Raw genomic sequence first — 16,599 nt, forward strand, 5'->3', positions numbered from 1 at the left:
GGCTGCAGTGCAATGGCGTGATCTCGGCTCACCGCAACTACCTCCCAGGTTCAAGCAATTCTCTTCCCTCAGCTTCCCAAGTAACTGGGATTACAGGCACGCGCCACCACCCCCGGTTAATTTTTGTGTTTTTTTTTTTTCTTTTTTTGAGACGGAGTCTCGCTCTGCCACCCAGGCTGAATTTTTGTGTTTTTAGTATAGACGGGGTTTCTCCATGTTGGTCAGGCTGGTCTCGAACTCCCGACCTCAGGTGATCTGCCCTCCTTGGCCTCCCAAAGTGCTGGGAATGCAGGTGCAAGACCATGCCCGGACACACTTGGCTTTTTTCTTTTTCTTTTTTTTTTTTGAGACGGAGTCTGGCTCTGTTGCCCAGGCTGGAGTATAGTGGCACAATCTTGGCTCACAGCAACCTCCGCTTCCCGGGCTCAAGCCATTCTCCCTGCCTCAGCCTCCTGAGTAGCTGGGATTACAGGTGCCTGCCAACACGCCCAGCTAATTTTTTGTATTTTTGTAGAGATGGGATTACACCATGTAGGCCAGGCTGGTCTTGAACTCCTGACCTGAGGTGATCCCCCTGTCTCGGCCTCTCAAAGTGCTGGGATTACAGGCGTGAGCCACCACGCCCGGCTCACTTGGCTAATTTTTAAAATTTTTTGTAGAGATGGGATCTCACTATGTTGCCCAAGGTAGTCTTGAACACTTAGGCTCAAGTGATCCTCCCACCTCAGCCTCCCAAAGCACTACGATTACAGACATGAGCCACTGCACTAGGCAGAATTTTTTTTCCTCTTTATTTCTTTTTCTTTTTGAGATGGTATCTCACTCCGTTGCCCAGGGTTGAGTGCAATGGCACGATGTCGGTTCACTGAAACCTCCACCTCCTGGGTTCAAGCGATTCTCATGCCTCAGCCTCCAGAATAGCTGGGATTATAGGCATGTGCCATCATGCCCAGCTAATTTTTGTATTTTAGAAGAGACGGGTTTTTACCATGTTGGCCAGGCTGGTCTTGAACTCCTGACTTCAGATGATCCACCCACCTCAGTCTCCCAAAGTCCTGGGATTACAGGCATGAAACACCACACCCCCAGCCCTCCTCTTTCTTTCTTTCTTTTTCCTTTGTATCTTGTTTCTATTTTTTGTCTTTTTCTTACTCTTTGTTTTTCTATAGTTTAGTTGATCCATAAAGAAACGTTTTAAAGTATGTGTAGGTTCTACTCAGGGAAATGATGAAAGCATCCCCAATGCCTGTGAAGACCTAAACAAAAATGGAGATATAGGGGGAAGGGGCGGCAGGCGCCGTGTCCGGCCGGGAAGCTGGCAAGAAGCAGCCACTGAAACAGCCAAAGAAGCAGGCCAAGGAGATGGACGAGGAAGATAAGGCTTTCAAGCAGAAACAAAAAGAGGAGCAGAAGCTCGCGGACCTAAAAGTGAAGGCCGCCCGGAAGGGGCCCTTGGCCACAGGTAGAATTAAGAAATCTGGCAAAAAGTAAGCTGTTCCTTGTGCCTGAGGAGACGGTGACCCTTTATTTCATCTATATTTAAACATCTGTATTCCCTGCCGTAACATCCTTTGACACCTATAGCTGGAATTAAGGGTTGTCTTGGAGCTGTTATACATTTAAGAATAAACTTTTGTTTAAAAAAAAAAAAAAATGGAGATATAGGCCAGGCACGGTGGCTCATGCCTGTAATCCCAGCACTTTGGGAGGCTGAGATGGGTGGATTCCCTGAGGTTGGGAGTTCGAGACCAGCTTGATGGGAGAAACCCCGTCTCTACTACAAATACAAAATTAGCCGGGCATGGTGACACATGCCTGTAATCCCAGCTACTTGGGAGGCTGAGGCAGGAGAATCGCTTGAACCTGTCAGGGTGGAGGTTGTGGTGAGCCAAGATCACGCCATTGCACTCTAGTCTGAGCAACAAGAGTGAAACTCCATCTCAAAAAAAAAAAAAAAAAAAAAAAAATGGAGATATGATACCTACGTGGACAGGATGACTTACTATCATGATATCACTCCCCTTCAAAATTAATCTAATACATTTGATGTAATTCCAATAAAAATCTCAAAAGTGGCCAGACGTGGTGGCTCACGCCTGTAATTCCAGCACTTTGGGAGGCCAAGGTGGGTGGATCACGAGGTCAGGAGATCGAGACCATCCTGGCTAACACGGTGAAACCCCATCTCTACTAAAAAATACAAAAAACTAGCCGGGCAAGGTGGCAGGCGCCTGTAGTCCCAGCTACTCGGGAGGCTGAGGCAGGAGAATGGTGTGAACCCGGGAGGCAGAGCTTGCAGTGAGCTGAGATCCGGCCACTGCACTGTAGCCTGGGCAACAGAGCGAGACTCCATCTCAAAAAAAAAATAAAAAAAATAAAAAACAAAAAATAAAAATATAAAAAATTAGCCAGGTGTGGTGGCGGTGCCTGTAGTCCCAGCTACTTGGGAGGCTGAGGCAGAAGAATTGAACCCAGGAAGCACAGCTTGCAGTGAGCCGAGATTGCGCCACTGCACTCTATTCTGGGTGACAGAGCAAGACTCTGTCTCAAAAAAAAAAAAAAAAAAAACAGGTGTTGCCACTGTGATAGTATTAAAAGGTAGGATCTTTTATTTTTTTGAGATGGAGTTTCGCTCTTCTCGCCCAGGCTGGAGTATAGAGGCACAACCTTGGCTCACTGCAGCCTCTGCCTCCTAGGTTCAAGCAATTCTCTCGCCTCAACCTTCCGAGTAGCTGGGATTACAGGCATGTGCCACCATACCCACCTAACTTGTATTTTTTTTTTTTTTTTTGATACAGAGTTTCGCTCTGTTGCCCAGGCTGGAGTGCAGTGGTGCAATCTCAGCTCACTGCAAGCTCCACCTCCTGGGTTCACGCCATTCTCCTGCCTCAGCCTCCCGAGTAGCTGGGACTACAGGCGCCCACTACCACGCCCGGCTAATTTTTTTGTATTTTTAGTAGTGAGGGGGTTTCACCGTGTTAGCCAGCATGGTCTCGATCTCCTGACCTCGTGATGTGCCTGCCTCAGCCTCCCAAAGTGCTGGGATTACAGGTATGAGCCACTGTGCCCGGCGCCAACACCTAATTTTTAAAGCACATAATCATTTGATAATTTCTATAGATGCTAAAAAGTCATGACAAAATTCAGTATCTATTCATGTGTAAAATGCTCAGTACAACAGGAATTGAAGGTATTTCTTTGTTTTTTTGTTTTTTGTTTTTTTTTTTTTGAGACAGAGTCTCGCTCTGTCGCCGAGGCTGGAGTGCAGTGGCGTGATCTCAGCTCACTGCAAGCTCCGCCTCCCGGGTTTCCGCCATTCTCCTGCCTCAGCCTCCCAAGTAGCTGGGACTACAGGCGCCCGCCACGGCCCTCGGCTAATTTTTGTATTTTTTGTAGAGACGGGGTTTCTTCACCTTGTTAGTCAGGATGGTCTCGATCTCCTGACCTCGTGATCCGCCCATCTCGGCCTCCCAAAGTGCTGGGATTACAGGCGTGAGCCACCGCGCCCGGCCTTGAAGGTATTTCTTAATGTGGTAATATAGAATGGGCAGGAATTTATAAAATGGGGGGACATCAGTATCTGTCATACAGGACTTTCGAAAGGATAAGACATTTACATACAGAAAGTCAAGCTATCACTGAGGCTGGCCTAAGGCCAGAACTCAATACATGGCAGTGGCAGGCACACACCCTTTTGGAGATAAAGACACACAAGTACTATTTTTCTAACACAAATGGGAGTTCTTACGGCTCTGTCTGTGAGAAAGGCCAGGATGCTCACCTTCCAGCCAAGAGCATGCAGCCCCACCACGGCTCCATAGTGACAGCAGAGCGGCCGCACAGGATCTGCCAGGATCTTCTGCAGGGACAGCAGGATATGCTGATAGAGGCCACTTACAAGGTCCCCATGAGTCCTGTGGGAGCACCATTCAGTGAGTGAGGGGAATGAGGCACAGTGCCACCCAACAGGGCACAAGACAACACCAAGAGAACAGCATCTGTACGGCACATTCGGGCGTGCTGGGGTTAAGTGAAGAAGGCTGCCAGGGGTGACTGGCCTAGAACCTGAGGGCTGAAGAACCAATACCTTGGCGTATTTGTAATCCATTTTCAGAATCCCAGTGTGTCACAGCACACCAGCTAGGATGCTCCGAGGGAAAAGGTTTCCCATCTTCTCATAGACCCTTAAAGCCAGAGACTTTGCCCCATTTCCTTACCCCAACCCACTTGGCTCTGCAGCAATCCCACCCTTTGCTCAGGTCTATGCCCAGTGGCTACCAAAAGATGTGGCTGAGCAGGAGGGCAGCGCCATCCCGCAGAGTCCAGTGGTCATTCAGGGGGTTGATGGAGGCAGCCAGTGGCTCCAGGACACAGTAGAGGACACTGCCCACCAGACAGCGGACATAGGGCCCCAAGCACAGGTGTGGATTCCGAAACAGGCTCCGTGCCACCTGCAGCAGCCGGTGCAGTTGCTCCAGGTCATGACTTACAGATTTCACCTGTTGGGAGAAGAGGGTAGCTTAGGGGAACATGAGGGGACAGGCAGGAGCCCACCATTCTGACAGCACTTGCCATGAGCCCTACACCTGCTGGGTCATCTCTTCCTTACAAAACACTCTCCCTGTCCCAGCCTGGTCACTTACCCCACTAACCACATAAACAAAGTAAGGCAGGAGCGCCCCGATCTTGGAGTTCGTCTGCAAGTCCTGGAGTGCAACCTAAAAGGAAGGGCCCAGACTGCATTGGATCCACCAGAAAACTGTAAAACATGAATATGGTATTCTTCTGGAAGGCAGTGTATCACCTTATTCATGTTTTACAATTTTAAATGTTCATATTCTTTGATTTAGCAATTCTATTTCTATAAATGTAACCTACAGAAACTCATTCACGTATACCTACATATGGCACGGAATACAACCTGAATGTCCAACATATTTTTAACTGAGAAAGGCAATCTATAAAACCAGATGTTTAATATAATACCACTTAGGTTTTTATGAGAGTAATCATAGTTGATACAGAGAAAAAAAAGTAGGTGGAGGAACAGACATTTCAGTTTCTTTTTCTCTTTTCTTTTTTTTCTTTGAGACGGAGTCTCGCTCTGTCGCCCAGGCTGGAGTGCAGTGACTCAATCTCGGCTCACTGCCACCTCTGCCTCCTGGGTTCAAGCGATTCTCCTGCCTCAGCCTCCCAAGTAGCTGGGATTACAGGCGCTTGCCACCACGCCCAGCTAACTTTTGTAATTTTTAGTACAGACAGGGTTTCGCCATGTTGACCAGGCTGGTCTCAAATTCCTGGCCTCAAGCAATCCGCCCGCCTCAGCCTCCCAAAGTGCTGGGATTACAGGCGTTAGCCACTGTGCCTGGCACTCTCTTTTTTTTTTTTTTTTGAGATGGAGTCTCACTCTATTGCCCAGGCTGGAGTGCAGTGGCACGATCTCGGCTCATTGCAACCTCCGCCCCTTGGGTTCAAGCGATTCTCCTGCGTCAGCCTCGCAAGTAGCTGGGATTACAGATGCACGCCACCAAGCCTGGCTAATTTTATGGTATTTTTAGTAGAAACGGGGTATCACCTTGTTGGCCAGGCTGGTCTCGAACTCCTGGCCTCACATGATCGGCCCACCTCGACCTCCCAAAATGCTGGGATTACAGGCATGAGTCACCATACCTGGCCACTTTCTTTTTCTTTCTATGTTTTCATATCATATGTACGTCTACAGTAAACATATACTAGTATTTTTTTTTTTCTTTGAGACAGAGTTTCATTCTACCAGCCAGGCTGGAGTGCAGCGGCGCGATCTTTCTTTTGAGACGAAGTTTTGCTCTTGTTGCCCAGGCTGGAGTGCAATGGCGTGATATCGGCTCACAGCAACCTCTGCCTCCGGGTTCAAGCAATTCTCCTGCGTCAGCCTCCTGACTAGCTGGGATTACAGGCGTCCACCACCACACCTGGCTAATAATTATATTTTTAGAATTTTCTTTTTTAAATTTTTGTAATTTTAGAACTCCAGACTTCAGGTGATCCACCCGAGTGGCGCGATCTTGACCCACTGCAACCTCTGCCTCCTGGGTTCCAGCAATTTTCCTGCCTCAGCCTCCCAAGTAGCTGGGATTACAGGCACCCACCACCATGCCTGGCTAATTTTGTATTATTAGTGAAGATGGGGTTTCACCACGTTGACCAGTCTGGTCTCGAACTCCTGACCTCAAGTGATCCACCCACCTCTGCCTCCCAAAGTGCTGGGAGGCCAAGGAAGGACTGCTTGAGGGCGGGAGTTTCACCAGCCTGGGCAACACAGTGAGACCCTGTCGCTAACAAAAAAAAAAAAAATAGGCTCATGCCTGTAATCCCAGCACTTTGGGAGGCGGAGGCAGGTGGATCACCTGAGGTCAGGAGTTTGAGACCAGCCTGGCCAACACGATGAAACCCTGTCTGTACTAAAAATGCAAAAATTAGCCGGGCATGGTAGGATGCCCCTGTCATCCCAGTCACTTGGGAGGCTGAGGTGGGAGAATTGCTTGAACCCAAGAGGCAGAGGCTGCAGTGAGCCAAGATCACACCACTGCACTCTAGCCTAGGTGACAGAGCAAGACCCCATCTCAAATTTAAAAAAAAAATTTTTAATTAAAATAATAAATAAAAATTTAAATATTCATAGAATTAGGCCAGGCACAGTGGTTCACACCTGTCATCCCAGCACTTTGGGAGGCCAAGGTGGGCGGATCACCTGAGGTCTGAAGTTCGAGACCAGTCTGACCAACATGCTGAAATCCCGTCTCTATTAAAAATACAAGGCCGGGCGTGGTGGCTCACGCTTGTAATCCCAGCACTTTGGGAGGCCGAGGTGGGTGGATCACAAGGTCAGGAGATCAAGATCATCCTGGCTAACACGGTGAAACCCCGTCTCTACTAAAAAATACAAAAAATTAGCCGGGAGTGGTGGCGGGCGCCTGTAGTCCCAGCTTCTCGGGAGGCTAAGGCAGGAGAATGATGTGAACCCGGTAGACGGAGCTTGCAGTGAGCCGAGATCGCGCCACTGTACTCCAGCCTGGGTGACAGAGCGAGACTCCATCTCAAAAAAAATAACAAAAAACAAAATTAGCCAGATGTGCTGGCACATGCCTGTAATCCCAGCTAGTTAGGAGGCTGAGGCAGGAGAATCGCTTGAACCCGGGAGATGGAGGGTGTGGTGAGCTGAGATCGTGCCATGGGACTCCAGCCGGGGCAACAAGAGCGAAACTCCGTCTCAAAAAAAAAAAAAAAAAAAAAAACAAGTTCATAGAATTTATAAGTTCAAATTTGCGCCCCAACTTGGACCCACTTGCTCACCTTCATCAGTTGCGGATCATCCCCTAGCACAGCACGAGTCACCTGGTGATAGTACTTGAGAAGGTCATCCGTCAGTGAAGACACAGCACTGGGCACTGCCAGAGGACAGGCAGGAAGCAGGGACAGATGGAGAGCTGGCCCTCTCCCGGCCTTTCCAGCCTCCTCCCGCTCAACCACCATCCCCACACACATCCACAAGAAGACTTTCAGTCAGGACAACCAGGGCAAGAGACTCCCACTGCTCTTAGGGTCTGCTCAGCCCCGACCATCTAGGCTCCGCACACCTCTGTGCTCTGTCCTGTCTTCCACCCACCCTCTGCCGGCCAGGCTCCTGAGAGCTTCAGGCTCTGTGAAGCTCTGCTCAGCGTACAGCATGCTGCCCAGACTTCCATCTTAGCATCCAACGTGTTGCATCATGACTGGTTACAGGTCTGGGCTCCCATCTCCAACTCTGAGCCCTCTATGCAGAGCCCAGTGCCCACTTAGACCACGGCACAAGGCAGGCGTGGGTAAACACGTTAGATGCGGACTCGGGGGCACACAGGCACCACCCTCACAACCTAAGGGAGAAAATTCATCCCAAGGGCCTGTTTCCTACATCACCCCTTACCCGATCCTTGAGGTGCCAGGTTCCCTTTGCCATCCAGGTAGGAGACGTGAACTAGAAGCAGTGTAGAGAGATGTGTCAGCCTGGCGTTCTGCCCCTAGGAGTACTGCCTACCCCTCCAAGTTCTGCCTCTTCCACCAGCCAGCCCATCACCACTTCTCTTCACGGCCCAACTCCCATCCCCAACTCAGCAGGACCCCGGCAGCCACCTCTGACAGCTGTCTCGGCACAGCCTTTGGGGATGTTGGTAGCCAGGGCCAGCTCCACCAGGTTCACCTCTCGATCCTCAGGAAAGTAGAGTTCACCCTCCCTGGCAGGGCGCATGGGCAGTGCCTCCTGGGATCCGTAACCACATACAGCCTGAGGAAAAAGGGAATTGGAGAGCAGCCTGAATCCAGGGACGGAGCAGGTGTCAGGATCCAGGATGAGGCTCCACTGACCAGGGCAGAGAGCGCATGTTTGAGGGAAGTCCAGACGTCCCAAGAAAAGTGGTGGAAGCCTGGGGCTCAGAGCCACCACTGGGGACTTGCCTGGAGCATCCTAGGCTCCTTGGGTCAAGGGAGAGAACATGGTTGCTCCTCCCATAACTGGAAGGGTCCTGAGCCCCACACCATGTACTGGTCCTCCTTATTCACACTCACTCACTTTGAAAACTCACTAATGTCTTCTAAACATGGCCTTCCTCTCTCATCTCACTGCTCCAGAAAAACCACACCATGGCCGGGCGCGGTGCTCATGCCTGTAATCCCAGCACTTTGGGAGGCTGAGGCGGGCAGATCACGAGGTCAGGAGATCGAGACCATCCTGGCTAACATGGTGAAATCCCGTCTCTACTAAAAATACAAAAAATTAGCCGGGCGTGGTGGCGGGCGCCTATAGTCCCAGCTACTCGGAGGCTGAGGCAGGAGAATGGCGTGAACCCGGGAGGTGGAGCTTGCAGAGAGCCAAGATCGCGCCACTGCACTCCAGCCTGGGCAACAAAGCGAGACTCTGTCTCAAAAAAAAAAAAAACCCACACCATGAGGACCTAACACTTAGCCTGAATGCCTTCTTTTCCTCTTGGCCTAGTTTAAGCCAAGCTCAAGTTCTTCACCACCCTTTAAGGCCCAGCTCTAGTCCCACCTCCTCCAAAAAGCTTTCTCTAACCTCTGGGCCCCCAGTGGCCTCCTCTCCTTCTTTTCTGAACACGTAGCCCAGGTGGGCTGGGCCTAGCACCTGGTCTGCTGTTGCTATCAGTGTCTTGCTTCTCTTATATGCGCGTTTGGTCTTTTTTTCTTTTTTTGTTTTGAGACAGAGTTTTGCTCTTTCACCCAGGCTGGAATGCAGTGGCATGATCTCGGCTCACTGCAACCTCCGCCTTCCGGTTTTAAGCGATTCTCCTGCCTCAGCCTCCCAAGTAGTTGGGATTACAGGCGCCCGCAACCACACCCAGCTAATTTTTGTGTTTTTTTGTTTTTCTGACACGGAGTCCTGCTCTGTCGCCCAGGCTGGAGTGCAGTGGCACAATCTCGGATCACTGCAACCTCTGCCTCCCAGGTTCAAGCGATTCTCCTACCTCAGCATCCTGAGTAGCTGGGGTTGGTTACAGGCGCCCACTGCCACGGCCAGCTAATTTTTGTATTTTTAGTAGAAATGGGGTTTCACCATGTTGGTCAGGTTGGTCTCAAACTCCTGACCTCGTGATGTGCCCGCCTCGGCCTCCCAAAGTGCTGGGATTTTAGGTATGAGCCCCTGAGCCCAGCCTTTTTTTTTTTTCTTTTTTAGAAACAAGGTCTTGCTCTGTTGCCCAGGCTGGAGTGCAATCTCAGCTCACCGCAACCTCTGCCTCCTGGGTTCAAGCAATTCTCATGCCTCAGTTTCCTGACTAACTGGGACTGCAGACATGCACCACCAGGCCCAGCCAATTTTTGTATTTTTAGTAAAGAAGGGGTTTCGCCAAGTTGGCCAGGCTGGTCTTGAAGTCCTGGCCTCAAGTGATCTGCCCACCTCAGCTTCCCAAAGTGCTGGGATTACAGGCATGAGCCACCACGCCTGGCAGCGTTTGGCCTTAATGTCTCGCCACACTGCCAGCCCTGAACTGGACATGGAAGTGGCCTCATGCCACCTGAGCCCTCTGTGGCCTGCACCCCACTCACCTCCACGCTGCTCCATCTGAGGGCCCTGTTGAAGTCCTCAACCGTCAGCTTCCGGCGTTTGGTGTGCTTCATGAACTGAGAACTATTCTGGAAGGGAGGGAACAGAAGCCAGAGTCAAAGGATGTGGAGCAGGGAGCGTGGGAAACCCCAAATGAAGTGGGCCAGACTGGAGAGAAGGCAAACAGGAGACCACGCTTAGCGATCAGAAGCACAGATTCCGGCCGGGCGTAGTGGCTCACGCCTGTAATCTCAGCACTTTGGGAGGCCGAGGCGGGCAGATCACGTGAGGTCAGGAGTTCGAGACCAGCCTGACCAACATAGTGAAACCCCGTCTCTACTAAAAGTACAAAAATTAGCCGGGTGGCCGGGCGCGGTGGCTCAACCCTGTAATCCCAGCACTTTGGGAGGCCGAGACGGGCGGATCACAAGGTCAGGAGATCGAGACCATCCTGGCTAACACGGCGAAACCCCGTCTCTACTAAAAACACAAAAAATTAGCCGGGAGAGGTGGCGGCGCCTGTAAACTCCCAGCTACTCGGGAGGCTGAGGCAGGAGAATGGCGGGAACCCGGGAGGCGGAGCTTGCAGTGAGCTGAGATCCGGCCACTGCACTCCAGCCTGGGCGACAGAGCGAGACTCCGTCTTAAAAAAAAAAAAAAAAAAAAAAAAAAAATTAGCCGGGTGTGGTGGCGGGCGCCTGTAATCCCAGCTACTTGGGAGGCTGAGGCAGGAGAATCGCTTGAACTCGTGAGGCGGAGGTGCAGTGAGCCAAGATCGTGCCATTGCACTCCAGCCTGGGGCACAAGAGTGAGACTTTGTCTCAAAAAAAAAAAAAGCCTAGATTCCGTCTCTGTTCTTGTACAAAAACACCCCCCAGGTGTCACATCTTCTGTCAACACCTCAGTTTCTCACATGTAGAATGTGAGTATGTACCCGCTCTGCCTGCCCAGCGGGGCTGTTGTGAGGAGCACATGGGAAGACGCCTGGCAAGCGCTTTGTCTGCTGGAGGCCCAGACAGCTACAAGTAAAGCTCTGTAAAGGCATGGACCGTCTCTGTTGTATGGAGCAGGCACCCAGTGTACACTTGAGTAAATCAATGAGGGTAGAGGTTGGTAAAAAGGCAGGAACAGCCGGGCGCGGTGGCTCAAGCCTGTAATCCCAGCACTTTGGGAGGCCGAGACGGGCGGATCATGACGTCAGGAGATCGAGACCATCCTGGCTAACACGGTGAAACTCCGTCTCTACTAAAAAATACAAAAAACTAGCCGGGCGAAGTGGCGGGCGCCTGTAGTCCCAGCTACTTGGGAGGCTGAGGCAGGAGAATGGCGTGAACCCGGGAGGCGGAGCTTGCAGTGAGCTGAGATCCGGACACTGCACTCCAGCCTGGGCGACAGAGCATGACTCCGTCTCAAAAAAAAAAAAAAAAAAAGGCAGGAACAAGGACAGTTGGAGGTATCAGGGGGTGAGGGGAGTGTACCTGCGTGGCCTCTCTCAGACGATAGCACACGTCCTCTGCGAGCAGTGCCGCCACCTCATCGCTCAGCTCCAGGCCCGTGCTCTCCGCCATAAGCCGGACAGACTCCCGAGGGATCTCCACAAACCGCCGCTCCTCTCGCTCCGACATGGCCCCAGTGGAGCTGGGAGTGGAGAAGGAAGATTGGAAAAGCTGCCCCAGTCTCCTGGAGAGCCCAGGAGTGTGACCCAAGACCCTCCACACCAGCCTTGCTGCTCGTGCTCTGGAGTTTCTGAACCAGGAGCTCTGAGTACCCAGACGAGGAAACTGAGGCTCAGAGAAGGAAACAGACTGGCCAGTGGGACAAGAACAGTGAAGCTAGAGAAAGTCCAGGCATTGGGGTTCACAGAACTAGGTCCCATTCCTGCCCTGTCACTTTCTATGTGAATTTGGCCAAGGCCTTCATCAGTCTGAGCCCTTGTGTCCTGAATTGTAAAACAGGCACAATAATGCCTGCCCTCTCCAGCTCACAGGGTTGCTATGAAAATGAGACGATCGATATGGTTTGGCTGTATCTCCACACCAATCTCACCTTGAATTGTAATAATCCCCACGTGTCAAGGGCAGGACCAGGTGGAGATCACTGAATCAAGGGGCCAGTTTCCCCCATGCTGTTCTCCTGACAGTGAGTGAGTTCTCAAAAGATCTAATGGTTTCCCCCTTTTGCTCGATACTTCTCCTTGCCGCGGCCACGTGAAGAAAGCCATGTTTGCTTCCCCTTCCACCATGATTGTAAGTTTCCTGAGGCCTCCTAGCACTGAGTCAATTAAACCTCTTTCCTTTATACACTACCCAGTCTTTTTTTTTTTTTTTTTTGAGTCTCGCTGTGTCGCCCAGGCTGGGGTGCAGTGGCACCATCTCGGCTCACTGCAACCTCTGCCTCAAAGGTTCAAGCAATTCTCTGCCTCAGCCTCCCGAGTAGCTGGGATTACAGGTGCCCGCCACCACACCCGGCCAGCTAATTTTTGTTATTTATTATTATTATTATTTTTTGAGTTTCGTTCTTGTTGCCCCCAACTCTCCTGCCTCAGCCTCCCACGTAGCTGGGATTATAGGCACGTGCTACCAGGCCCAGCTAATTTTTGTATTTTTAGTAGAGACAGGGTTTCGCCATGTTGGCCAGGCTGGATAGTAGCTGGGCTTTCTGCCTATGTGTTTGGTCTTCCCCAGTTTGGCTGCAAGGCCTAAATGCAGGAACCTGTATTTTCACAGGATACGGCACAATAAGAACCCGACAAAAACAGTAGCTGATGACTCACTCCAACAACGCACACCACAATGAGAAGGTAGACTCACATGCGCCAAAGTGAGGCATCAACACCTCAGACAGGAGGGCCCAGATCCACGATGACCCACCCAGGCACTGCCCCCACTACTCCTCTGGCAGGGATCAATGGGTCACCAGTGACGTCCAGGTCCCTACATCCAAGGGCAGCTATGTGGCTTCTGCGCAGCACTCTTCCCAATGGCTCCCCATTGTCTTTGAAATAAAGAACAAATTTGAACAACGGCTCTGGAAGTTCTGCATGTGCTGCCTACTTCTGCAACACCTCTTACCTCTTACCTCTTACTTTCTTGTGTTCTGCATTCCCACCTGCGGCCTCCTTTCATTTCCTCAAACACACCTATTTTCGGACCTTTGAACGCTGTTTTCTCCACTTGAAACTCTCTCCTCCCTGTCCTCCACCCCTAATCCCTTTGTCTAGTGAACTGCTACTCACTCCTTCAGATTTCAGTTCAAATGTCACTTGCTCAGGCATGTCTTCCTAGATCCCCCAATGTCCTTGCACTCTGCCTTCAAACCAGTTATAAGAATTTGTAGCCGGGCCCGGTGGCTCACGCCTCTAATCCCAGCACTTTCGGAGGCCAAGGTGGGCCTGCTACACCACGCCCGGCTAATTTTTGTATTTTTAGTAGAGACAGAGTTTCATCATGGTAGCCAAGCTGGTCCGGAACTCCTGACTTCAGGTGATCCGCCCACCTCGGCCTCTAAAGTGCCGGGATTACAGGCGTGAGAAGACCGAGCCTGGCCCGACGAGCTTTTTTTTTTTTTTTTTGGAGACGAAGTCTCGCTCTGTCACCCAGGCTGGAGTACAGTGTGGCGTGATCTCGGCTCACTACAACCTCCACCTCCCTGGTTCAAGCAATTCTCCTGCCTCAGCCTCCCCAGTAACTGGGACTACAGGCGTACGCCGCCACCCCGGACTAATTTTTTGTATTTTAGTAGAGACAGGGTTTCACCATGTTGCCCAGGCTGGCCTTGAATTCCTGAGCTCAGGCAATCCGCCGGCCTCGGCCTCCCAAAGTGCTAGGATTACAGGCGTGAGCCACCGCGCCGGGCCACGAATAGCACTGTACTATGCCTGAGACATAGCTAAGTGCTTTATATGACTACTTCACTATATCCTCAATAATAAGATATTATTATGTATTTCGTCTATTTCACAGGCAAGGAAATCAAAACTCAGAGGTTAAATGTTCCATTACTTCTCCAAGATCACGAAGCAAGCACTGAGTAAGTAGGGAGGGGGAGCAGGGACTCAACCCCTTGCTCCTAATCATTACTCTATGCCGCTTCAGGAGCCGCCAGCTGTGTGGGGAACAAGGCCTGAATCCCAGCCCAAAGACATGGTTTGGAGACCCACCCCTCGGTGACCCGAGACCCGCCAATAGATCACTGTGAAGCTGCAGTTTCCCTATCTGTAAAATGGGAGTATTTAGTCCACCCGCGCGAAAGGCGCGGAGGAAGTTTCCTATTATATGCCAGTACACGAAGTCTAGACTGTGACCAAAGTCTCCCGCTCTTCAGCCACCTCTCCTCCGCATCCTCAGCCACTAGTCAAGCTGGCGAAGAGGCGTGGGAACTGACCTCCGCGGGCCGGGCCTCGGCGACGCGCACCCTCCCACCCGGCCTCGCCCAACCCAGATCTGGAGTGGGGGGTGCGGGGGGAGGAGGTCAGGGGTCACTGAACTTGGGTCACGTGGTAAGCCAAGGGGGCGGGCCCCCGCGGAGCGGGCTCCAAGGCCGGTGAGTAAGCGGTCGGCGGCGGGAATGGGGAGTCCTTGGACCAGAGCAGGGCCTGCTCACCTGAAGACCCCGGCGTGGCGAAGGCTGCTACGGAGACGACGGCGGCGGGGGCGGCGGCAGCGGCGCCCACTCACCAGCTCACTAATTCCCTCTCTGGGGGCCCCGGCCCCGCCCTCCACAAGTACAGCCAATCGGCGGGCGCCTTGGAAAGTTTCCGGCCCTCTAGGAGGTTTCCTGGCTCCTGATTGGCTAGTGTGAACAGCCTGTAGAGACCGGCGGTCACGAGACGCTGAAGAGTCGCGCTTCTTAAAGCAACCTCTCTTGCTACGTTTGCGAGTGTGTATTATGTTTTGACACACGTTTAATAAGCATATTTTATTTTTTTACTCCTCCCAGTAGTCACGAGGAAATAAACAATCTCAAGGACAGCGTCTTCATTTTCTTTGTCTTGTTTGCTTTCGAGTTTCTGAGCACCTGCATTTTCGCGGCTGAAGCAAAGCTTTAGATTTTGATGTCTGGCTTAGTTTTCCTGCCCAGCCTACCTCCCCAGCATCACATACCACTTCCCCTTCCTGAAGGGATAGATGGGGCTCTCGGTAGGTGCTCTCTGCAAGCAGAGGGGACTTCTGTTAAAGTTTTGTTTTTTTTTTTTTAATCAGTGTTGACCAGGTTGGCCTCGAACGTGTAGCCTCGCCTCCCCGCGTGCCAGGGCAACCGGCCTGAGCCAGCGCGGCTCCCAGCAGAGGGGACTTGTGACCGAGCCGAACATCCCGTGCAAGCTCCGGACTCCAGGGTTCTGCTCTTTCTGCGCCTACTTCGCATTCTGCCCAAGCCTGTGAACCAAATACAAGCCCTGGCCTGCCTTGCCTTGCATGACCGTTGGACACGCACTCTGATAGCTCTTTCTCCAACTCCCACTGCGATAACAGCTACTTGGGCAGTTCTCAATAGATAAGCAGTGGGCTTAGTGAGTAAAGGATGGTATTTGGAGTCAGACTGAGCTGGGTTAAAATTCTGACACTGCCTTTGGGCAAATTACCTAATATGGGGTAATAATGCGCACTTCACACAGTTGTTGTAAATTAATGTCTGAGAGTCTCTGGCAGAGTTGGAGGTTAAACTTTCTTTCCTGGCCCGGCGCGGTGGCTCACGCCTGTAATCCCAACACTTTGAGAGTCCGAGGCGGGCGGATCACCTGAGGTCGGGAGATCGAGACCAGCCTGATCAACATGGAGAAAAACCATCTCTACTAAAAATACAAAATTAGCTGGATGTGGTGGCACACGCCTGTAATCCCAGCTACTCGGGAGGCTGAGGCAGGAGAATCGCTTGAACCCAAGAGGCGGAGGTTGTGGTGAGCCGAGATCGCACTACTGCACTCCAGCCTGGGCAACAAGAGTAAAACTCAGTCTCAAAAAAAAAAAAAAAGAAAAAGAAACTTTCCCTCATACGTCACAAGGCATACAGTAAATTCCTTTAGGTTCACCCAAGATGGGGTAGTTCGCACTGGGTGAACTATGGGAGCATAAGGGAGCACGAATGTACACATTCTCTCTCTTCCCCTCTCTCAGGGCTAGATGGTGCTGCCGCTGGAAAAGAAAATCCTCTGGGAACAGAGCTGGCAAAGCCAGATGGATGCGACTGTGGTTGTCATGGCAACCCCACCAAAGGAGAATGTGACCCTGCTGAGTCTCTTACAGTTATATTCAGAAACAAATTAGAAGTGGTTTCAGGTGTCTGCCCACCTGTGCGTTAAGAGAAAGAGGGGCCTCTCCTCTAAGGTCTGACTGAGCCTGAAGTCAGCTTAGCCAGACCTGGACAGCTGGCAGAGCTCCTTGCTTAGGTTTACTGTTCTGGACAGCCATCAGCAACCTTGGAGACACTAAAAGATGGGAGGGAGGCCGGGACTGCCAGGGACCTGTTAGATGTAGTGAACCTGTATCCACCCTGTCTGGAGCTCATTTGCTCCCAATCCGAGTGGAGGC

General features: G+C 51.5%; 1 protein-coding gene and 1 pseudogene across 5 annotated transcripts in view; one reads left to right on the plus strand and one right to left on the minus strand.

The window, feature by feature from the left end:
* Nucleotides 1–16,599, minus strand: part of TAF6L (TATA-box binding protein associated factor 6 like) — a 180,559-nt gene that overhangs the window by 3,798 nt on the left and 160,162 nt on the right. Inside the window, exons 2-10 of one of the 4 annotated variants that reach the window (XM_077962525.1) lie at nt 14,675–14,768; nt 11,551–11,710; nt 10,075–10,161; nt 8,149–8,299; nt 7,943–7,993; nt 7,333–7,427; nt 4,644–4,718; nt 4,279–4,499; nt 3,782–3,914 (exon numbers count right to left, since the gene is read on the minus strand). In XM_077962525.1, the coding sequence (XP_077818651.1) occupies nt 3,782–3,914; nt 4,279–4,499; nt 4,644–4,718; nt 7,333–7,427; nt 7,943–7,993; nt 8,149–8,299; nt 10,075–10,161; nt 11,551–11,697 (960 nt within the window). In that variant the 5' untranslated portion in view covers nt 11,698–11,710; nt 14,675–14,768. Of the gene's footprint in view, nt 1–3,781; nt 3,915–4,278; nt 4,500–4,643; nt 4,719–7,332; nt 7,428–7,942; nt 7,994–8,148; nt 8,300–10,074; nt 10,162–11,550; nt 11,711–14,399; nt 14,531–14,674; nt 14,770–16,599 lie in introns of those variants that run through there. The other 3 variants (XM_015113954.3, XM_077962526.1, XM_077962527.1) reach the window with 3 other exon arrangements.
* Nucleotides 675–1,654, plus strand: LOC114672137 (translation machinery-associated protein 7 pseudogene; annotated as a pseudogene). The gene is made up of 2 exons (XR_013404490.1): nt 675–686; nt 1,279–1,654. The product of XR_013404490.1 is annotated as a translation machinery-associated protein 7 pseudogene (transcript).

Source organism: Macaca mulatta, chromosome 14 (genome assembly GCF_049350105.2).
Source record: "Macaca mulatta isolate MMU2019108-1 chromosome 14, T2T-MMU8v2.0, whole genome shotgun sequence".
Classification (NCBI taxonomy): Eukaryota; Metazoa; Chordata; class Mammalia; order Primates; family Cercopithecidae; genus Macaca; species Macaca mulatta.